This window comes from Quercus robur, chromosome 6, assembly GCF_932294415.1.
Source record: "Quercus robur chromosome 6, dhQueRobu3.1, whole genome shotgun sequence".
Taxonomy (NCBI): Eukaryota; Viridiplantae; Streptophyta; class Magnoliopsida; order Fagales; family Fagaceae; genus Quercus; species Quercus robur.
Window position 1 is genome coordinate 53,673,065 of NC_065539.1, and position 23,156 is coordinate 53,696,220.

At 35.8% G+C, this 23,156-nt stretch overlaps 4 protein-coding genes across 9 annotated transcripts; 3 read left to right on the forward strand and 1 right to left on the reverse strand.

The window, feature by feature from the left end:
* Positions 1–205: 205 nt before the first annotated feature.
* Positions 206–5,241, forward strand: LOC126689504 (VAN3-binding protein-like). Of its 4 annotated transcripts, none has more exons than XM_050384737.1 (7): positions 206–652; positions 1,347–1,469; positions 2,809–3,232; positions 3,348–3,572; positions 3,947–3,996; positions 4,230–4,287; positions 4,441–5,241. In XM_050384737.1, the coding sequence occupies exons 1-7, from the start codon at positions 326–328 to the stop codon at positions 4,653–4,655; spliced, it is 1,422 nt and encodes a 473-aa protein (XP_050240694.1). In that variant the 5' UTR covers positions 206–325; the 3' UTR covers positions 4,656–5,241. The 4 variants fall into 4 exon arrangements, with proteins under 4 accessions (XP_050240694.1, XP_050240693.1, XP_050240695.1 ...); XM_050384736.1 differs by having other exon boundaries at positions 209–652; positions 1,344–1,469; XM_050384738.1 differs by lacking the exon at positions 206–652 and adding an exon at positions 851–1,014 and having other exon boundaries at positions 1,344–1,469.
* A 1,513-nt stretch (positions 5,242–6,754) lies between these two features.
* On the reverse strand, positions 6,755–10,380 carry LOC126689505 (protein LIFEGUARD 2-like). The gene is made up of 4 exons (XM_050384740.1): positions 10,017–10,380; positions 9,782–9,895; positions 7,468–7,625; positions 6,755–7,382 (listed from the first exon to the last, which is right to left on the reverse strand). The coding sequence occupies exons 1-4, from the start codon at positions 10,261–10,263 to the stop codon at positions 7,176–7,178; spliced, it is 726 nt and encodes a 241-aa protein (XP_050240697.1). The 5' UTR covers positions 10,264–10,380; the 3' UTR covers positions 6,755–7,175.
* Positions 10,381–12,364: 1,984 nt separating this feature from the next.
* Positions 12,365–15,200, forward strand: LOC126689506 (chlorophyllase-2). Of its 2 annotated transcripts, XM_050384742.1 has the most exons (3): positions 12,365–12,446; positions 12,549–12,788; positions 14,407–15,200. In XM_050384742.1, exons 1-3 carry the CDS (start codon positions 12,390–12,392, stop codon positions 15,079–15,081), a joined length of 972 nt encoding a protein of 323 aa, XP_050240699.1. In that variant the 5' UTR covers positions 12,365–12,389; the 3' UTR covers positions 15,082–15,200. The 2 variants fall into 2 exon arrangements, with proteins under 2 accessions (XP_050240699.1, XP_050240698.1); XM_050384741.1 differs by lacking the exon at positions 12,365–12,446 and having other exon boundaries at positions 12,453–12,788.
* Positions 15,201–16,672: 1,472 nt separating this feature from the next.
* Positions 16,673–21,486, forward strand: LOC126689508 (uncharacterized). 2 transcript variants are annotated; one of them, XM_050384744.1, is made up of 4 exons: positions 16,673–16,873; positions 16,955–17,072; positions 17,172–17,303; positions 21,049–21,486. In XM_050384744.1, the coding sequence occupies exons 1-4, from the start codon at positions 16,866–16,868 to the stop codon at positions 21,304–21,306; spliced, it is 516 nt and encodes a 171-aa protein (XP_050240701.1). In that variant the 5' UTR covers positions 16,673–16,865; the 3' UTR covers positions 21,307–21,486. The 2 variants fall into 2 exon arrangements, with proteins under 2 accessions (XP_050240701.1, XP_050240700.1); XM_050384743.1 differs by having other exon boundaries at positions 16,680–16,873; positions 17,151–17,303.
* Positions 21,487–23,156: the final 1,670 nt, after the last annotated feature.

The window sequence follows — 23,156 nt, forward strand, 5'->3', positions numbered from 1 at the left end:
AATCTTATGAATTACTATTTTTTGAATGACAATGTTATGAATTATAGTCGACTATAATGTACTTTGTGTGACGAAATTCCTTTGAAATGGTTTGTCCATTAGTAAAACCGTAAAGACCTTTAATTAGACTGACATTTCCGCCGCTTTTTGTCTCACAGATAAAACAGTGTGAGAGAATGTGAGATGATACACACACACACACACACACATCCTCTATAAAGAGACCACCCTCAACTTCATCTTATAAATAAAAGCACTAAACTCTCACTCTCTTTATTAACATAACGCTACTATTAGTCACACAAAAAACAGAGCCTCTGCTCTCATGGACAAGGCCATACCCGAGTCTTGGAGACCCGACCCAGTCCATTCGGGCCTGTACCGGCCACCGGAGACCCCACGTGAGCCCATGGAGTTTCTGTCAAGGTCATGGAGTGTTTCAGCTCTGGAGGTCTCTAAGGCTCTGGCACCACCACCACAAATGGTACTCTCTAAGACCTCTAGTGGTGTTGTTAATGTGAATGGTAGTGGAGCTATAATGGAGGACTTGGCTGGTGAGTTAGAGGAGGCTGCTACGGTTTCTGGGAACCCTTTTTCGTTTGCTTCGTCTGAGACCTCTCAGATGGTCATGGAGAGGATCATGTCACAGTCGGTGAGTGAGTGTTGTAATTGTCACAAGCAGGGGACTAAATCAGATTCTTTGTGTGTGTGTGTGGACAAATTGTGGTGATTTTTTGTTTTTTGTTTTATGGGGTTTATTTATTGAAGCTTTTCTCTTTTTGTTTTTGTTCTCTTTCACTTTTAAAAGGTGGGTTTTATGATTATTCCACTTTGGCATTTGCTCTTAACTTGACTGCTTTGCTTCTTTCATTTTCTCTTTTTGTTGTTTTTCTTGTGTTTGTTTCTGGGTTTTGGCTCTTTACTCTTTAGTTCTCCAACTGAGTTTTTCCTTTCTTTTTCTTTTTTTTCATTCAAATTTTATGATACATGGAACTTCAATTCATGGCTTTTCAGGTTGGCCTTCTATTTCGAATTTTTAGTATTGTTTTTCCCTTGAACTGTTTTGAAAATTTTTGTCAAGGTTTTTTGTCTTGTTAACATTTTCAACATCCTCGGAGTATTCCTTAAACCGTTAATGTTAAGGATTTGTGTCTACACCTACTCTACAAAATCTCACAGGAAAATTTTGTGACCCTCAATTTGGCTATCTAATTAATTCACACCCCCATACCAAAAAAAAACCACAAAATGATTTCCCTTTTCAATTTCTCTAAAAAAATCATATTAATTCTACAATACCAAGGTACTAACACGTGGGTTTCATGATTTTTGTGTGTTTGCAGCAGGAGGTATCTCCACGAACCTCAGGTAGACTATCACACAGTAGTGGACCTCTCAATGGAACTCAGAGCTGTGGCTCCTTAACCGACAGCCCACCCGTCTCTCCATCTGAAATCGACGATGTTAAGGTTTCTTTCTCTCTCTCTCTCTCTTTCTTTTTTGCCGACGACCATTTTTCATGGTCACCGGAATGTTACACAAAAAAGTTACAAACACATAGAGACATATTATCCAAAGTCTGTACACGTTTTGCTCTTTTTGGGTACAAAGCACGAATACTGGGTTTAATTTTGACAGTACTGACTACTCATAGAGCAAACATCTTTCAGGCTTTCTCTGTAACCAACGCCCTTTATTAACACAGACAGTGTGACTAAGGCTGGTTGTTTTCACTTTCTTCAATGCTAGTTTATAGAATTTACGTTTTTTTTTTTTTTTTGGTTCTCCAAAACACACTCTTGCTTAATTAATTGTTCACTTTCGATTTTGACCCATCAAGTTAAATCGATTGTTTTCAGTCTTTAATTAATTTAGCCAATCGTGATTAAATAACTTAAACAGATTGTTTGTCTCTAAAAAACTTAAACAGATAACCTTAAATTGTACTAAAATCTCTTATTAGTTTAAATTTTAGAGACCAAACAAAATCTTTGATTTTTAGTGATATTACTATTTAATCTGCTTTGTGCTGCCTTTAATAATGACCAAAATTCATAAATTTGGCCTTGGAATAAGCATAAGTGTATATAGGTTGCAGAGTATGTTGGTACTTGTAACTTAAATTATTCACAATTGGCACAAATCTACCGTGGGTTTTACAGAAATGCCACTGAAATAATTGCTTGGTGTGCACGGCTTGTGTTTAGTCACTGGATTGCCTAACTCTGTTTCTTGGTCCCCCTTGGTTAGTGGCTTTTTTACTGTTGAGTACATGGTGCTTGTCACCAAAATCCTGTCCTTTTGGAGACTCTGTAACAAACACACCTTGATACCATAGCCCTTAGTTCTCGTCCCACTTGGGGTGCAAGGGTGCAGTAATGTCTCATGGACCCCTCAATACACCAGGTGGGTGCGCGCTTAGTACAACCGCACCCATTTAGTAATTCAGCTATGCCCAAAATCTAACTAGTATTTCTTATTTCTTATATTGTTATTATTGCTATTAGGACTTGTATTTATTAGTTATACCCATAAAAATTTATCATGTGGTGCATATACATACGCACCTAATAAAATAATAATGTTACACATATGAAATTACATTCTTAACTATTATTTCTTGTTTCTTATATTGTTATTATTGCTATTAGGACTTGTATTTATTAGTCACACCCGTTAAAATTTATTATGTGGTGCATATACATACGCACCTAATAACATAATAATGTTACACATATGACATTACACCCTCAATTTAGCCTCAATTGATGTGAGAGTGACCCCACACGCATTTATTTTTCTATGCAGTATGGCCGCTCAAGCAACCAGCATAACACCCAATTCCGTGCCGCCACAACAGGCGGCCCCACCCCCGCCGCTGGTGGTGGCAAGACGGTGGGGAGGTGGCTGAAGGACAGGAGGGAGAAAAAGAAAGAAGAGACCAGGGCCCAGAATGCCCAGCTCCATGCTGCCGTTTCGGTTGCTGGGGTGGCGGCTGCTGTCGCCGCTATTGCTGCTGCCACTGCTGCCACGTCTGGGGCTGGGAAAGACGAGGTAATGGCAAAGACCGACATGGCGGTGGCATCTGCTGCCACGTTAGTTGCTGCCCAGTGTGTCGAGGCGGCTGAGGCCATGGGGGCCGAGCGTGAGCACCTCGCGTCGGTTGTAGGCTCTGCCGTTAATGTCAGGTCAGCGGGGGATATTATGACATTAACTGCCGGAGCAGCCACAGGTATATGTTTAATGTAATTTCTAATTGGCTTAAATGGGCATTTATAGAATGTAAAATTAATAATTTAAAATCTTAATGACGAAATTGTCCCTGGGATTTGTGAAATGAATTGCAGCTTTACGTGGGGCTGCCACATTGAAGGCAAGGGCATTGAAGGAAGTTTGGAATATAGCTGCAGTTATACCGGTAGAGAAAGGAATGGGAGTTCCTAATAACGGTAGCAACGGTAATTCCAACAGTAGTTACAGTGGTGAGCTTGTTCCTGAAGAGAATTTCCTGGGCATATGCAGTAGAGAATTACTTGCGAGAGGCTGTGAGATCCTCAAGCGCACCCGCAAAGGTAATTTCCTGGTACTTTCCTGTCATATTTCAAAGGTATATGCTAAAGGTGCTAGCAATTTTACCATCAAAACCTTTTAAACTAATGTGATAATGACTGTAATTGGTGCGACATCAATTTAGTGTGCAGTTTGTTTATATGAAAAATAATGTTTCCGGTATTGCTTTTAATTGGAAGCAGAAAGTGACGTATTTATTAATTGTTTGGAAAAAATTGTGACCGTTACGTAATGTAAGGAGTCAATTATGGAGAAACAGTAAGCAATTATATGTCCTGAAATTTATGTTTATTTGTCCAAATTTAGATTTGTTGTTAGTATAGACACAGCTTACAAGGAAGAGAGTTTGATTGTACCATTGTTTTGATAAACGCAGGTGATCTTCATTGGAAAGTAGTCTCTGTTTACATCAACAGACTGAACCAGGTTAGTCTTTCTATGCTAAAGCCTAAAGCACTGTCTGATTTTCCTTTAGAAATTCTAATCACTTAATAATTTGGGAATCAATTAGACTTTTATTAGGAGTGTGAACCTGATAGATAAAAAGGTTGGGAGGGAAAGTTAGGAAAAACTGAGCATGATGAAATAAATGGATCTACTTTCTCTTTCTTTTTTTGCTTCTTTGGAATCTTTTAATATTTGAGCTTCTTTTTGTGCAGGTTATGTTGAAGATGAAGAGCAGGCACGTTGCTGGGACCATCACAAAAAAGAAAAAGAGTAAGTAATTGCTTTTGTCTTTTCTCTAATAAGTTTGAACAGAATTGGAGGTGGGTCTTCTTCCATTTGGGGATTTGTGAAAGCAAATGGCATTAAAGTGGGAAAAAGATCAAAAGGGTTAATCTTTAATTCGATCTCTTTTGAATTTTACAGATCAGGTGTTGGAGGTAATTAAAGATATGCCAGCATGGCCTGGCCGCCACTTGCTGGAAGGTGGTGAGCACCGCCGTTACTTTGGATTGAAGACCGTTATGCGTGGAGTCGTAGAATTTGAGTGCAAGAACCAGAAAGAGTATGATATCTGGACTCAAGGTGTGTCAAGGCTGCTCACAATTGCTGCAGAGAAGAATAGCAGGCATAGAGTTTGAACTTTGAAATGTGTTTGTTTGTTTACATTAGGGAGGGGGTGAAATTTTGGCAGATGGCAAAGTGGGGACTAGGATTTTATGGCCCTATGAACATAATAGATATTTTAAAATATGGTGGGGGCTGGATTTTTGTGTTCCTATTGTAAAAAGAAGAAAATTAAAAGATAAGTTATTATCCAAATGGGATCACTTTAATCATGGGGGGAATATGTATTTTGAGCTTTTCTTTTTGTTTCTGAATGGAAAAGTAAAGTGATTATCAAAGTAACAAACACCATGTGATTCAAGTCCTTGTTGTTTCACTGTTGTTTGATGAAAGAAAAAGGAGTATCTTGGACTGGGGCAGTCAAAAAGAGAAGGAACGAATCCCGTTTTAAGTAAAGCATAATATTTAGTAGAAGATGAGGACAATGTCCGATTCTATGTGTATGCTTTATTTTATTATTATGTGAGTTTGGCTTTTGTCCCTTGATCGTTTTGGGAGCATAGTTTATGACTTTTAAGGTTTCTGATGTGGTGGAACCAAAGATTGTCTTGTTCTGTAATCTTCCACTTTATATAATAATTTTGATTTGGATTAAGTGAACCAAGGTCTTTGATAATATTTTATTACTGAAAAAGTAGAATGACACCCATATTGTCATAAGTGGGATATAATAGTGGACATAGGTAAGCCCAATGGGACTAACAGTACATACACATTAATTTGTTGGTTTTCAGCTTAATATGATGGGTGTGTTAGAGGCCTAAAGAGGAGCCAGCCAAGACTACTAAATAAGTCTATGGCTGTAGGTTTGGTGTGTGTGCGCTTTTAAAATGTGGGGTAGGCCCACCAAAAAATGTGATTGAGATTTGAGGCCTCTTTTGAGGTGACTTCAAGGCCGAATTTGTGGAAATGGAGTTTAGGCTTTACCTCTTAAAGCTAAAAACTCCATAAAAATAAAGTGCAGAAGCTATAGCTAATAGCTACTGTAGCTACCCAACAGTTATAAAAGGCATTATCTTGTTGATGGATTAAGGAAGCAAAGTTTAGGGGTGTTTGGATTTCATATTTTCAATCATTCATTACTCAATTTTCATTATCCATCACTCAAATATGGTGGGTCCCATGTCTAGTGTGCTTGTTTGGATTTGTTTTCAGTTTCAGTTTTCATCACTCATAACTCTCCAAAATGAGTGATGAGTTACTGAAAATGAAAACACATTAAAATGTGTTTTTGAATCATGAGAAATGAGTTATCCTGGTAAATATGATAATTTCATTCAACTTATGGGATCCTTAGTTTTGTCTTGTCATGTCATGCCAGCTTACACCAACGGATCTCTCTTTCTCTCTCTTAGACTCTCTTTTCTTTTCTTTTCTTTTTTTACTTTTCTTTCTTTCTATTCTCCTCTCTAAATCTCTTCATTCTTCATTTTTTTTCTTCTACACAGAGCCTCCACTACTCCTCAAATCGCTAGTCATCGCTACCACAAGCCACCTCTGAACCACTCAAACCTCAAACTTGAACCCAAATCCCAATGATGACGAAGAACGAATCCCGAGTCAAATGACTCTAGTGATCCGAATCTCGACCACTCCTCACAACGAACTACTGTGACTCTACTCCGGCTTTGAATTCCATCGGTGAAGGCTCGGATTTTAGTTGGGTTTGCTATATTTGCGGGTTTGGGTTTTTTGTACATTTGTGTGTAGGTGGGTTTGGCTTTTTGGTTGTGAGCGTGTTTGATGGTTGGATTTTGTATAGCTATTGGTGGTGTTTATGGCGGTCGATTCTGGGTTTGCCATTAGTGGTAGTGATGGAGCTAGGTTTGGGTGTGGGTTTTATCTTCTCCAAGTAGAGTCACGTGGGTAAGGAAAAAATGGCAGTTGAAAAAAATCTGACCCTATGGCCTGTGGGCTCCACATGTTGGAGTTAGAGTTTAGTTTTTGTGATGAAAAAATTGTATCCAAACAAACTTTAGACTAAGTTAAGGTGAAAATAGAACTAAGATATGAGATGTGAGTTTTGAATTTTGAGTTACAAGAATTGAGTGATAAAAATTGAGTTAGAGTGATCTATTAAAACAAACAGGGCCTTAAGTTCAGCGAGGGAGGCTTTGGTAGCATAGGACTTGGCACTATCATTTCTGCAATACATAAATCATACAAAACATATGGCAAGATTCAAGTCCAATAACCATTCCTTTTCTATTTAATTGCACTAGGAAAGGATGCTTGATAATCTGCCTTGTATAGCTTGAGTTACTGCTTGGAAATTTCTCTAGGCTTATAAAAAATCTAGAATATAAATTGAACCCTCTTTTCAAAACCAAGGGTAAGATAAACAAAGAAAATCCCACCGTAGAGAAGCTAGGCAATAATATAGATATGAACAAAACAAAGATATTGTGTTTAATTGGATTTGCATTCTTAACCACACTTCTCTTCAATTGGGTAAAAAAGGCTCAAAGTTTCTATATCAATATGACTATTTGAAGATGCAAAGATATGAGATTGAGAGGAGAAAATGAAGGCTTTTAGCTGTCTGCAGCATCAAGTAAATTGAGGAGGCTGAGAAAGATGTTGAAAACATCTAGATACAAGGAAGCTGCAGCCCAGATATAATCATCATAGGAGTAGCGCTTGATCATATCGTCAGTGTCATAAACAAGAAAACCACAGAATATAAGCGATGCCAAACCACTGTATATCATCACGAATATCTTGCCCAGAGGGATAAAGATCTGTTCATTAAGAAGAGGTTCCATTAGTCCAAATTTGGATGAAGGGTGAGAGAGGAAACAAAACAAGTTGGGAAGTCCCATTTACCTGAATGAGTCCAAAGACTATGAGCACAAGGAGAGAAGCAAACAGAAAGGGTCCTAGAAAACTGAAATCTTTTCCTCTCTTCACTGCCCAGAAGGTGTAGAGAGTTAGGCTAACAACCGCAACACACGTGAGAATAGCAGCCTCCAAAATAATTCGTCCTGTTGACAACAAAATAAAGTTTAGTGTAAAATAAAAAACCACACAACTTGCATTGATTTTTAAGTTTTAACATCACAATAGTTATCAAGTAAGTAAAGGCTTACACTAACTAAACAAAACTAGATATCGAAATACTATTAGAAGAATGTCATCAACATTTTGTTACAAAAATTAACTAATCTGCATATTCTCAAAAATTCTTTCTTTTTTCAACCCTCTAAATTAAGCATGTTAGATTGTCTAGAATAATTTTTGTGCTCAAAACATTTCAAAACATGGATATTTCAAATAGGAACCTGCTTGTTTCAAAGTGCAAGATTTACAAATTGCAAAAGTCATGCCAAATTGCAATAAGTCCAAAGAGTTCATCAAGAGAAACTGATTCCAACCAACTGGTAACAGATGTAACAAGAGAATTATATTCAGATGGAAGACAGGCAAGAATATAAGAGTTAATTTCATAATCTCCAAGTGATTAACCAACAGAGGAAAGAAGATCAGCATGAGTTTTGGCCTTTCGGAAGTAATCTGGGATGGAGAGATGGCCTTTCTTCAAAGTCGCAAGTTGATAGCGCCTCTGCATAATTCATGCGCTAGATTGAGAAAAAACATCTTCTCCAAAGTTTGCCAGACTTCACGTAAAGAAGTCAATCCAACAATGTTTGGGACAAGGTTTTCCTAGATGATAGAGACTAAAACACTAGCTGATCAAGTTCAAACCAATGAGCATACTCAGGATTAGAGATTATGGTAGAGGCAGAGGAGGGAGACAATTGTTTTTGGAGGACGGCCTGTACTGCCATGAACATGATGGAGGATTTTGTTGCCATTAATATAGGGTAGAATAGCTGTTTTCCAAGAAAGGTATTTGTCTTTGGCAAGTTTGATTTGGAGATGATTTGATGGAATAAGTGTTAAGTAGGATCGGGAGGTGGTGGCTAAATCAACAGTAGAGGAGGAAGAGGAAGAATTTGACATGGTTGGACGTGAGTCCATTTGCTCTGATAGCATAAAGAGAATTTGAAATATGTAATGAGATTCTAAATGTGATTTGCTTCTCATGAAATCATTGGGAGCTTCTTCTTGTATTTATAACAATTGAAAATAAAAAATACATAGTTGTTATCAATCTCCTGTAACTGTTATCTGACATGGTTGATGGTTATCCTCTTGTGGTATTTGACTTAAATTGTGCTGATATGTTACTGGAGTTGAAATCGTGTGAGAGGATGGCTTTAATTGTGTTTGATTCAAATTCAAATTTGTTTTAGCCGTGTGAGGAGATGAGGATAAGGATGTCTCAATAGCCAATAGTAAGTAAGTGCGCAAAAAACCAGGGGCTTTCCACCAATTGTTTGCTTCTGGAAACTAATTGTATTGTAACATTGTTACACATTTAACCTTTTCCAAAACACTGTTAAGTCTCAAAACCATTTTTTCCATGACTAAAAATTGTATTAAACCAGGTTGACAATAAACCACAAAAAGACTTAAAATAAGGCATGGTTAACTAATGCAACTATAACATATACAATGCTCACAAAATACTAATTGCAAAGACATATGTTTATATATGAACAATAAGATTATGATTATGAATTATGATTAGGAACATAGTCTCAGTATTAATAAACAGGGGCTTCATCAAATTCCTTATCAAGCATCTGTTTCACATGTTTCTCACCTGAAAATTAGATCAGTATGAAACACGTAGACATGTGAAATTACCAACTTGAGTGTCCACCACAGATTAATGAAGATCAGTTTCTTAATTGCAACAGTGAGGAAAGAGGGAATTTCTTGAAATAATTTATATAACACCAAAATTAGGCTGTGTCTCCTTCAATTAGATATATTCTAAATCTCTTTTATAAATTATTTTAAATATTTTATCATGATTCTTAAAATTCTTCAACAAAATGAAGATTCACACGCATAAACATTAAGGCTGCCGTTAATAACAGACACAAAACAAAAACCAAAAGGAGAACTAAAGTAAATTGGAATCATCACCACAAATCACTGAAAAAATGCAATTAAATAAAGATTCATACTTCTTTTTTTTCATCAAAGAAGGCTATAAAAAAGTATAAATCTTTATTTAATTTTATATAAAAAGAAAAGAAAAAAGATTGAGGTAAATTGTATTCAATACCTTTTGTAAATGCACAAGCAAGTCCCACCGCAAATGACATTGAAACCGTAAACAGCATGAGAACGAAGAAGTTCCAAGGGTGACGCTTGCGGCAATAGTACAAGGGGCATAAAACTACATATCATAAAACAGCACAGAAACAAAGTAAAAGAGCATCAAATTCAAGAACGTGTATGGCACCAAAAAACCCACAAAGAATTTCAAGAAAAGAAGAGAAGAGAAAAGTTTTAAGTACGTATGGGAGGAAGTATGCAAATGACGATATAGACAGCAAGGCCAGCAGCGGTTTGAGTGAAGAAGTTTGGTATGGGGCGCACGAATACAACTGTTGCGGCAACCGCTGTGGTTAGAAGCATTTGGATGCATAAAATGCTGTAGACTTTGCGAATAAACGCCCATCGGAGCTGAGGCCTCTCAAGCATCATGGGGTAGAGTTGGTTGTTGTTTCCAGACTCTACGTCACCTTTGTTGCTACGAGTCATTGTGTTTGTGGTGACAAGAGTTGATAATTAACGATGAACAGTGGGTTTTGGTTTTGGAGGATATGAATTATATATGAAGGAATAGGGTTTCTTGGCTTTTCTTGTGGGAGAAGAAACAGTGTGAATGTGAAGGGGAAGAATTGTGGCGTTTGGAGTTATGGTTAATCTTGAATTCTATTGATATTGGAGACCGTTATTGCCTAATTGGAGGCTATATGTGGATAGCTTATGGGCAATAAATATACATGGTTTTTTCATGGTATGATTTGTTTTTTTTTTTCCTCTTTTATTTTTCATTCAAATATGGAAATTTAATACTCATGATAATAATTAACACTAGCCTCATCGCACGCAAAGGCAATAAATATACACGGTTTTTTCATGGTATGATTTGTTTTTTTTTTCCTCTTTTATTTTTCATTCAAATATGGAAATTTAATACTCATGATAGTAATTAACATTAGCCTCATCACATGCGCTTCACATGCGATGAGGGTTTTTTTTTTAAAATTTTCCTATTTAGTATTTTGTAGCAAAATAAAATTTGTGTTTTTATTATATATATTTATATATATATATATATATATAAAAGAGAATTTAAAAAAAAAAAAAAACAACAGGAGGGAGTAGTTTGTATTTCTAGAATTATTCAAATAATAATCAATGTTAATATATTAAAAGAAAGTACTATAAAAAAATGAAATATTATAATAATAGTCCAAAAATATGTGTGTGTATATATATTTAGAGAGAATATATGTATATATTATTTTGAGAGATAGTTTCAATCAATGTTATATTAAATGTTGATTCATGGTTAGAAGTTAATTTTTTTTTAATATATTATATGTAAAAAATAGCATTTGTTAAATAATCTTACAAATATATTTTGTGCATGTGTAGGTCATTCTTTGGATATATATATGATTTATTTTTTTTAGCTCTTATACTAATTGTGGATTCAAATTAGCCAAATAATGAAAACTTTATAATAGTTTCTCTAATGTGGTGTGTTTTTATTGGTAATAATGAAAATTTAAATGCCAGAGAGGCTTAATGTATTCAAGCTAATTATTCTTATTATGGCATCAATATGCTGTTTTTGTCTTCATTTGTTGAAACCCATGTTTTCTAGAGAGTAATGCTAGAAATGTCTGCCCGAGCCAGTTGTCCAGTTTTTCATATTAAAATTTCATGTATCACGCGATACAACCTTGTTTTTGTTTCTTTATAGTATTTTCCTCTTTTTAAAAGTGAAAAAAAAAAAAAAAAAAAAAAAACTATTAGCAATATAAGCAAATGATTCCTTTATTAGCTTTGATTCTTATCCATGATCTTCTAATTCAATCGAATCACAGTTGCCATTATCATTTTCCAGTTTTCACACTTACATGTAATAACCATGAATAACCATTACATGTTAAAGACAACCAAATAATGAATAAGTATTCCACAAAATAATTATTTCTTTACTAGATTTATTGTAAGCATTTCAAACTTGTCCGCATACTTTCCTCGTGAATGGGGGGGCGGGTAAATATCCTTAATTTTAAAATTATGAAACAAAATATTTCTCTTTTTAAACTATTTAGTAAAATGCCCTTATTTTTAGAAGTTGATTTTAACAAAATCGAGTTATAAGTGAAACTCAACATTAACAAAGTTGAGTTCTATGCATATTTTACTACTTAATTTTTTTTGAAAATTTAAGTGAAACTCGACATTGTTAATAATGTCGAATTTTATTTAAAAATACACATAGAATTCAATTTTAAGAATATCAAATTTTATACAAAACGTAAATTTGTAAAAATTGAGTTCCAAAATCGGGACATTTTATTAAATAGTTTGAAATGAAAAATATTTTGTTACATAGTTTTAAAATTAAGGGTATTTATCCATTTTGCCTGACTTGAGCTTATAAATGGAAAATTGCACCAATAGCTATAAGGCCATAACATGGCTGCCTCTTTAAGTTAAGATGGCCGAAAAAAACCGATCCAACTTTACCATATCATCGGCCCAAACTGAACCCACAACAGGTTTTGGACCATAGTCCAGTTACCAATAATTCCAACTTCGATATATATGCCCTTTTGACACAACAGAACCATGAATTTTCCCTCATGAGCTGGGTCTATAAATGCCACACAATTGAACTTATCCCCCAAGACATGAAACTGGTACAAATTTTACTTTTTAGTTTCATACAATCATACATAATTATGTCTTCTGCTACTACTGCTACTGCTGCTAATACAGCTGACGCTGCTACTTTTACCCAGACAAATGTTTTTGCTATAGGGAGGTACAAAACGGTGCTTCAAACAGTGGAAACTAGGAGCTGCACCACAAAGTCTACACTTGCTGTCCCTCCTCCAAAGCCACTTTTGATTGCCAGGCCATCTGAAGCTGGAGAATACCCAATACTAGTGTTACTCCATGGTTACCTTCTTTACAACTCATTTTACTCTCAGCTTATCCAACACATCGCTTCTCATGGATTCATAGTCATTGCCCCTCAGGCTAGTATCTCTCTCTCTCTCACGCATTCACAATTTTGTTCAGTCAAACGCTTGACATAGTTTTTAAGTTTAGAGTAAGTATGAACCATCATCATGATCACCTGCTCACTTTTAATTTATATAAAATTGCTGTATTGGTCTTGGACTCTCCAAGTATATTGACACACTTGGTGATCATGGAAATACTTGCTCAATTCATTAGTTTTGATTTTGGCCCCCTTTGAATTGGATCTATGAATCACTGCCAGGCCAAATACTCCTAAATCCTGATTATACATGTCCTCTAGGCTTTAATATTAGTACAGTTCCTTAATTATCTTAGATATTTAATGATTGCTCCAACCATTAGATTTTTAGGGCATAACAATTGAAACAATTGTTGATTTACCTTTGGATTATACAATCTCTGTGACTTTGTCTTTTTGTGATATTTCGCCTCATAATTCCAAGAAGTGGCCCCCAGTCAAGACCAAAAATAATGCAGGATGTTCATATTACCTTTAATTGCCTTAGCTTATAAGGGATTTCAAATTCAAAACAGCAGCTTCCAACCCCATTTCCGAGAATTTTGAGATACTTTGTCAAAGAATGCAAAACATGTGAACTATTGACCTTTCATTTGCCCTTGCCAAAATAATGAAAGCTTCGTTTCACTCATGAGGCATGCTTTTATTGGTAATAGTGAAAAGTTAAATGCCAGAGAGGCTCAATTTTTTTCAAGCTGTATATTCTGGAGTGGTTCTAGGATACACAAAAAAATTACACTACTTCTTTATCACAACTTTAACGTGGCAGGTTATGAATGTTTTCCTATTATTTACGCATAAACCTGCCACTTTTTCCTCACTAATCACACTCTGCAACATCAGTTGTGACAAAGAAGTTGCATAATTTTTTGTGTTACTAGACTTTTCCTATATTCTGGCATCAATGTGCGGTTGATATTTCTCCTTTCTTTGGATACTGGAGAGTATCCAGAAACGCCTGCCCTGACTCCTGAGCCACTTGGCCCAATTTTTCACATTCAAATGTCTATATATCACATGATACACCCTTGTTTTGTTTATCTCTCTTGCATTTTCTTCTTTTAAAAATTAAAAACCGATTTAGCAATATGTGCAAATGACTCCCTTCCGTTTTGATTCTTAACTAATTCAATTGAATCACAAACATCATCTACTTTTTCTGCTTTTTTACACTTTGGTATCAGAGAGGGGCAGGGGAGTAGGTCCAAACTCCAGAGCCAGTAGTCATTTATAATTTTGTTAAGCATTTTGAGATTTCCGCAATAAAAAGAAAAGATAGAACAATGGTGGAACTCAATTTGGACATATGGTACACTTTGAAAACCAAGAAATCTCTTAAATTTCAGGGGAACTTGCCTCCGTGCTATGACTGGTTTTGGTTAGCTGTGTATTAGTATGTACTATGATTTGTGATACGTGCAGTTGAAACATCTTATTTTGCTCTGTCTATTATCATTTGAAAATGAGCTGATATGTTCCAATCCTATTACCAAACCCAAAGATTAAAAATAAATAAGCACAAAAATTAGTGAAAATTATTGGTATATGTTATTTGATTGGCTAATAGCAGATTTCATCTTTGCAATTAACAGTTATACATCTTGGCCGGACCGGATACAACTGATGAGATTAAGTCCACAGCAGCAATAACAAATTGGTTATCCGAAGGACTCCATTACTTGCTTCCACCACATGTTCAGCCAAATATAAACAAGCTAGGACTCGCCGGCCATAGCCGTGGAGGCAAGGTTGCTTTTGCACTTGCTCTTGATAAGGAAGCTACTTCTCTTAAGTTCTCTGCCTTAATAGGCATTGACCCAGTTGATGGAATGGACAAAGGGAAACAAACCCCTCCACCAGTACTCACTTATGTCCCTCATTCATTTGACCTTGATATGGCTGTAATGGTTATTGGGACAGGTTTGGGTGAGGTGAAAAAGAATCCTCTATTTCCTCCTTGTGCTCCTAAGGGTGTGAACCATCAGGACTTCTTTAATGAATGTCAAGAACCAGCTTGTCATTTTGTTGCCAAGGACTATGGTCATCTTGATTTATTAGATGATGATACTGAGGGACTTAGAGGGAAAACTACATACTGTTTGTGTAAGAATGGCAAGTCTAGGGAACCCATGAGGAGGTTTGTTGGAGGCATTGTGGTTGCATTCATGAACGCTTACCTGCTAGGTGATAACAAAGACTTATTGGCTATAAAAGACGGGCAAAAGACTGTACCAGTGGAGCTCAAACCTATTGTCTGTATTGGGTGAAGTTTAAATTTAGAGGCTGCTATATTTGTTAGGTTATAGGAGTCTTTATAACATTTACCTTGAATAAGATTGCAGTTGAACGTAAACTACCTTAATTGAGCAAATTTTATTCTGAACTATACTTAATTTTTGAAGTAGAATGCTTTGGAGATAAAAAAAAATTTGTAGTAAGTGAAATATTTTTGGGACTTTTGCCCATAAGAGGTGTGCCAATGATTGACTACTAATCATAGGAGGGGCACTTCTTGCATAGCATGATTATTTGGCTGACCAGACTACTTTAGTTTTTTCATCATAAGAGTCCCTGATAAATGATAATCAGTTGACAACATTTTTTTGCCCTCTCGGGCATAAGGTTGGTGTGATAACTTTTATTTACTGGCTACTTAGGGACTGTTTGGATTTTTAAAAATACTTACTCATCACTCTATAACTCATCACATATCACTGAAAAATGAAAAATGAAAATACCACAACTTCCTAAGGTGTCATGTTTGGCACTTGTTTCCAACTTTGATAACTCAAAAAATTTTACTTTTTGTAGAACCCACGAATTGACTTGGTGCAACTTTTACTTCTTTTTTTTTTTTTTCCTTAAACCCCCAATACCCAAACTCACCGAACCCAATAAAAAAGAATGGAAAAAAGAAAAAGAATAAAAGAAACCAAACCTAGAAACCCAATGTGAAAAGGAAAGAAAAGAAGAGTCATTGTTACAAAAATGAGAATCTTTGTTAAAAATTGGATGATTTTGTTTTAGTTACAATTGACCATAGTTGGTAAAGACTAATATGTTAGGCATTGTTACAAAACTTAGAAGTGTCATTTCATCTATAATTTGGAGGTGAATGCTATTTTGTAGCATCTGAAAAGAGGTTGGTGTGATTTAGCTATTTGTAGGTGAAATAAGCCAATAAAAAGGGAAAATTCCAACAAAAAGGAAAAGCCCCAAAGTTTGTCCCATGAGATGAATTAAATCCCACAATTTTTAATTTTACCATTTTAACTAAAGAATTTATGAGTTGAGACTCATGACAGTGTTTTTATTCTTTTGATATATGATGGGAGGGAAATTTACATTAGTACTCATTACATGTAAACAACACTATTTAGTTTAGTCAACTCAAGTATATTCTCTCTCTCTCTATTGTCCACAGTGTCTTCTCTCTCTTTCATGTTTCACCCTCTCTATTGTCCATGGTGAGGTGGTGTTTATTTTTTCTTATATTCATGATGAATTTCATGAATTTAATTAGTGATATAGAAGCATCATTTCACTGTACTCATCTTCTCCAAAAAAAAAACCTCACTGTACTCCACATCATTTAATAAATAATCTCTTTTTAGAGTCTTTATCTCTAATGTGGGAAAAAAAAATGTATAAAAAGGTAGTACTATAGAGAGAGAGAGTGTGTGTGATGCTCAAGTTGATTGTTTTTTTTTTTTTTTTTGGGAGGCCTTCAATACTAAAGTCCAATATGCAACCCAACCAAAAAAAAAAAAAAGGGCCCTGTTGTGTTTTGTTAGCCCAAACCGATAAAGTGAAAAGAAATGGATCCAATTTGTGGCAGATTCTACGCCCTACAGCCCAAATCCGAGACACAGACAGACAGAGACTGAAAGAGAAAGAGAGAAGAGGAAACAGAGAGCGAAAGGGAGAAGGAGATTGAGAGAGCGAGACAGATCGAGAGAGATATCTATTTTCGAAAACCCAAAAACAAATCGACCTCGGCGGCTCTGGCCACCATTCGGCTTCTCCGGCCACCCTTGAGCATCTTCAGGGGATGAAGATGTATGTAGCTTAAGCTTAAGCTTTTGTTTAGAAAGTGAGGGTCATCTTTGTTTTGCTTAAAATTGTTTTTTGGTTTGTCAGATTAGAAGCGAATGCAGGTGCGCTTACGAATTACGAAGTAGTAGACTTGTTACGCTCAAAAGGGGCTGCTAACGATTCCACTCGTGTTCTTGCTCAAGTTTCTCCTTCCGAATACAAGGTCTTATTCTCTTTCTATGTGGACTCCGACTCACCCCACTACATTTTTTTCCACTAAAGGTTGGGACTTTATATATAGGTGTATGATTATTTGGTCCAGACTGCTGCTTGCAATCAAACCAGAGAGCATATCAATGAGTTCGTCGACAAGTGTAAAATCTATGGCCTTGCAAAGGCTGAGGTCCTTAATATCATCAACATTAGGCCTACTTCTATCATTGATATTTATACGGTAACATTTTACTTGGAAACCATCATTTTCTCCTTTTCTTTTGCTTCATATCTCTTTTGTTATGTGCCATTATATTTTTACTTATGCCCGCCCATGTAGTAGTATTTAGCTAGTTTCAAACCTTGTGTTCAAATATGTGTAGGGTGATTCAATAGGGATTCAGATATTCTCTCTCTCTTCCAATTCTTGAGTAATGGATATATATTCATCAGAATTGGAAAAAGAAAAACCAATAAAATGTTATTACTTGTCTCGGAATCTTTGTCTCATGCTTCTTTATCTAAAGCTTTACATGGGTAGAAATAGAATCACCTTCTAAAATGATGAAACATTGGCCATACACAATAGGGTTCTTTTAGAGCCCCCCGTGGAAGTTCTTGAAGGTTTGGTCATTGGTGAATCAGACTTCCTGTAACTTCTTGCTTGCATGAAGAAACGATCAACTGTGTCTTTGTGACATTCCATTTACCAAAATGACTTTGTTTTCAAGTGATAATTAGTCAGTCTAAAAATGTTGCATCAATGTAGTATTAAGGCAATATATATTACTTAGAAAAGGTTTTTTTTTTTCTCCTCTGATTTTATGAGGTGGAGCTGTATTGAGTACAGTTTTTAAGCCAGAAACCAAAATAGAGGCATTGGCCTGAACGTAGTGAAAACTATTCTCTTGGTGGAAGCAGTTCTTCTTCTATACAATTTTCTTGACTCCTTGTACTTTATTCTATTTATTTTTTATTGCTGAGCTCTTCTCTTGTATATGTATCATGTATTTTGGTTGCATCCTTTTTGGTGTTCTTGATCAGCTTAACAAAAAGTCCTTAAACGTTTTATCCCCTTTTTCTCGATTTATTCATATAGTAGCGACAGGGGGCTCTCTCTCCCTCATGAGCTGCTAGGTGATTGCTGTCCTCTTTTTCTGGATAGCTAGCTGATTGCCATTCTTTTTTTTTTATTGGATAAGTAGCCAACTGCAGTGCTTGATAATACAATTAGCAATGAAACTCCGAATACTCCAGTTCTACATGATAAATTTGACTTAGTAGCTGCTTGTGTTTAAGCCTCCATTCTTATATTTTACATATCTTTTTCTGGGGGATTTTTGGAGGGGGTGGAGTGGGCTGTTGAGGTGTTGAGCAGTAAAGCATTTTATATTGTAATTAAGGCCTTTAGAGGCATATAGTTGGAGTGAAGTGTGGGATTTCTTGGGGCCAGTGGGCAACAGATATGATGAGCAGGCCTCACGGTTGTACTATTTGGAAAAAAACATCAAAGCAGGTTAGAAAGGGGTTTTTATTTGCCCTTTTCTTTCGGTTTATGGTAGGGGACAATAGGAGTGACGGTTGTTCGTATAACAGGTAGTGTGGGAAGTTTCAAGGTTATTTCTTGATTTATTCTTAATAGCAGTAATAACATTCTTATTTGGGATACTCAGAAGACAGAGGGAGTCATTCCTTGAATCCCAAGTTTGTTTGAGCTTTCCAGGGCTGGAAAATAAAGTCAGATGTTTCTCTGATGGGCCTTCTATACTCTAATCTCACAGTGGGTGAAGGAGTTGATAAGACTGTTTTGGAAGCCTAATTGAAATAGTATATTTGATGTCGAGTCTTTTTTATGAGGAAATGAAAGGATATGATGACTTACAATTTCTTTGGAGAAGTATTTAGTCTAACAATGTTCCTAAAATGATTGTAAATTCAGTGAGGAATCAGTTGAAACCCTACTGCTTCATTGCTCAAACTTGTAAAAAGTTGTGGTCTTTCATCTTCTCTTTATTTGGAGTTCATTTGGTGATACCCAAGAAGGTAATTAATGTATATTTTGGTTGGAAAGAACTATATGGGTGACATAAGAGTAGCTTGGTGGGATGCCTTTTGCCTCTTTTGGATTATGTGGAGAGAAAAATAATAGCACTCTTAATGGTGTTGAGAGTTATACTCTTGAGCTTAAAACTCTATTTTGAGATATCTATATGATTGGATATTGGCTTATGGTGGTGCAGCCTTTGTCTCTTCTTCTTCAGACTTTAGATCTCCTGAATATTCTTTGTAATTGTTAATTTGACTTTCTGTATGCTTGCTGCATTCATAATCTTTGATATAAGCTTAGTGGAGTTTCCTTGGCATGTAAATAATTCTACAGTGATATTAGGCAACATGATGACCCAGCCAAAGTACAACTGTACAAGACTAGCTCTTGCAAAAGTAAAACAGTTGGACAACGGTTGGTATACTTTTAATTCATATATCCATGAAATTGAACAATATTTGAAGCTAAAAGAAAATGGGTTGCTACATTTTTTCAGAATTTAAACCTGATGACAATCAGATCTGAATACCCCATTTCTGATCTGATGCTTTATGTCAATTGTTCTCCTCGGTTTAAGATTAGCCATACCTTTATATTCCAAGTTAAGATTGTTGGGTTTGGTATTGTCTAATGTTGTTAAGAAGTTGAATATACAAACTGTATTATTTATCTTGTTGGACAAGGAAATTGATATTACTATCAACCTGTTACTGTAATAAGTTTCTCTGTCAAAATTGTTCCGGAAAAATATCTGCTTAGCATGCCCTATATTGGTGTTTGTTAGACAGCTTCAAATTGTTCTGAAGGCATTTTTTCGTTTTAACAGACGGTAGAATTTTGTTGCACAATGAGATCAATGGCTACATGGGTAATATTAATTTTTCTTATTAATATAAATAGGCTTTTGTGCAATGGGTTGATTTTTTTTTTTTTTTTTTTTTATAAGAAATGTAAGAAATTTTATTTTTTAAAAAACAAGTACATTGGAAGTGTACTACAGTGGCACAAATCAAGAACCCAAATTACAACGATCAATAAGATCGGGGAGAGAAAAACAAGAATAGGGTGTGCATATTCTGTAATGGATTGATTTTTCTGTCCTATTTTATTTTGTTCTTTTTTGGTAACTCACCTTTGAAGGCTTCATGCTTAATGCCCTTGCATACATCCATAGCTAGCCTCATTTCAGAGTGACAACAAGGATCAAGGAGCTCACTTCCATCACAGGGAATGGCATAGTAGAGCATCTCCTATGACAAGAATTTAAAGCAAGTGCATATATGGTACTATAATAATTCACCTTCTCAGCTCAGGCTGCTGCTTCTATATGCCACAAGGATTTGTCTTTTTCGATAATGTTAACTCAAGTATTGACACTCTGACTAGTATCAGGTTTTGGCTGTTGGTCAGGCCTTGTTGGACTTACATGTGATAATGTACTCTTTAAGACTGATTACCTTTTCTGCGATCTCATATCATATCCTAGTGGTTCTGCTATCTGAGGCTTTGGGGAAGTAGGAATACTGTATTTCTCTTTTTTTGGTTTCCCAGGACTAATACCTTGAGGTACTGTCGAGCACTAAGGCGGGGACCTCTCCCAAGAAAGTTTGCTGCATCCACAAGGGCTCAAAACCGAGACCACTTGCTTAAGCGACTAGAGCCCCTTCCACTCAGGCCAACCTTCGTTGGTGGAATACTGTACTTTGATTATAGGTTATTGTAAGATTGTTAGCACAGATATCAATCATCTTATTTTTGCAAATGAATTGTGCTTTGATGCTTCTATGTATAACGGCCAGAAATTGCTTTTTAGGTAGATCATTTTTATCCGGAAGATAAACTAATCTGCATATCTAATCTCATGCTCTATTTTAACTGGTCAAAAAATTTGGGCTATTTGGGTGATGCATTAGTTATTTATTTCCCTTATGTTTGACAGATTATAGAGGAAGGTGAGACGCGTTTCGGAGATGAGACGCGTTTTGGAGAAGTAAGTAAAGAGCTAGCTGAGTTGGTGGAAAAAACGTTGCCCCCACCTCCAACTGATCCAGAATCTGAAGCAGGGATCAACGAGGGTAAAGAAGAAACTGAAAATGAGGAACACAACGTAGAAACTAAGGGTGAGGAACAAACTAAAGAAGGGAATGATGATGGCAAAGAAGAAACTGTAGTTGGGGAATTAATGGATACAAGTTGAGGCCGTATCTGCCTGACTGTTGAACTAGAAACTAATAAAAATTCAACAGATATGAGTACATCTGCTCAATATAAATATGATGACCATGCTAGTTATTAAAGGAGCTTTAGTTGAGGATTTTGTAATTAGAAACTTCTCTAGTTGGGTTTCGTTTATAGATGAGTTTTGCATTAGCAATTATTCCCGTCTACTTTTACGTTTTACCCTGAAAATGTTGTCTCGTTGCTCAATTAGCTTGTGTTTGTGTTAGCTTCGTACTAAAAATTTTACAATAATTCTATGATAACAACCTACGCTCTTTTCTACAACTATCTTGTGTGGCTAATTATGAGGAGTGAAGAAAAAGTAGTGAGTTTATGTGAAAGTGATTGGCAATTAGTCATAATATGCTATTTCAAGATTTTAGCCAAAGTTGTGATTTTAAAATTATTCAAAATTTTATTTTATGAAAGTTAACAAAAGTGGAGTTATAATTTCACGTTATATTTCACGTTTTAAGTAAAAAGAAAAAAAGTGAGACTAAACTAATTGATGGGAAAATGCTAATTCAAACTCACATTAAATGAGGTGTTTAGCTGCGGGATGGAAAGAGAATTTGATAGGTCTTCCTATTTCCTATGGAGACATCCTAATTTTTAATTTCTCTCTTCTATGGTAACTATTGAATTATCAAAAAAAATTATAGAATTTGTAACGGTGGTGGTAATAGTAAAGAACGTGTTTTAACATATTTTCTCATAGAAAGTTGTATATCTATTATAATAACTTTTATCCCATAACCCTGTGGATTATGAGAAATGGGCTGGATTCAACTGTTATGGTAATGGCTTCCATGAATTGTTCTTATGGTTATGACATCAACCTGTATCCCACTACCCAATGGTTTATTTCGTTTTGGGCACCGGAAAAGGGACAGTATCTTTGCTGCCATTTTTTTTTTTTTTAACTCAGAGAATGGCATTTATTAATGTTTAATAATGTACACTGCAAAAAAAAAATAATGTACACTGCAAAAATATCGTTTTAGTTTTAATGAGTAGTAATAGTTGCCATTTACTACACTGCAAAACAAGAAGATCTTTAGTTGTCTTTTTCACTGCACTGCAAAATCAGCTGTTTTGCCATCCTATACACAAAATGGAACCGTCTTTAATTACTCCTGCATCATCAGGGATGACACATTGACACCTCCTTCTTCTTTCTGTTGCTGTTTGCAGTGGCTCATATAACTTTTTTAAGACTTTTGGGTATCCTCGTTTGATCTCCTATGTCTTTTATTGGTGTTCTTTTGTCCTACAATCAGGTCATAATAGTATGACAAGTATGTATAACCCCTCCCAACTTTTACAGTACTGCTCACTTATTCTTCCTAAAAGTCGTTAATAATATAATCCTCTGAATTTGTGGTCAGGTCTTTTCTGAGCCCCAATTGTGGTTTGGCACAATGTGAACTTGCATGATTGAGAAGGGACTCACTTTTATGGCTCCAACGTTCAAATTTTGGAACTTCCTCTAAATTTCTCAACACGTGGCATGATCATAGTGACAAGCATCCAGTTGGGACATGGAGGTCCATGGATGTAGAATGTCTTCTTCTTCTTCTTTTTTTCCTTTAATTTAAACCTGAAATATTTAAGTTGGAAATGCATGATATTACTAATTGGGAGGTGCCGAGCCAGTAGGTTTTGTTTTGTTGGTAAAGAGTCCTTTGCAGCGCGCCAAATGAAATGCCGTATCTTATTTGGCGTCCGGATCTTCCAAATCTTCTTCCAAACCAGACCATTATTGTATGAAGATGCTGAGCTCGGCATAAGAGAGGCTTCAGCAGAAACAAGCATCCGGTAAGCACT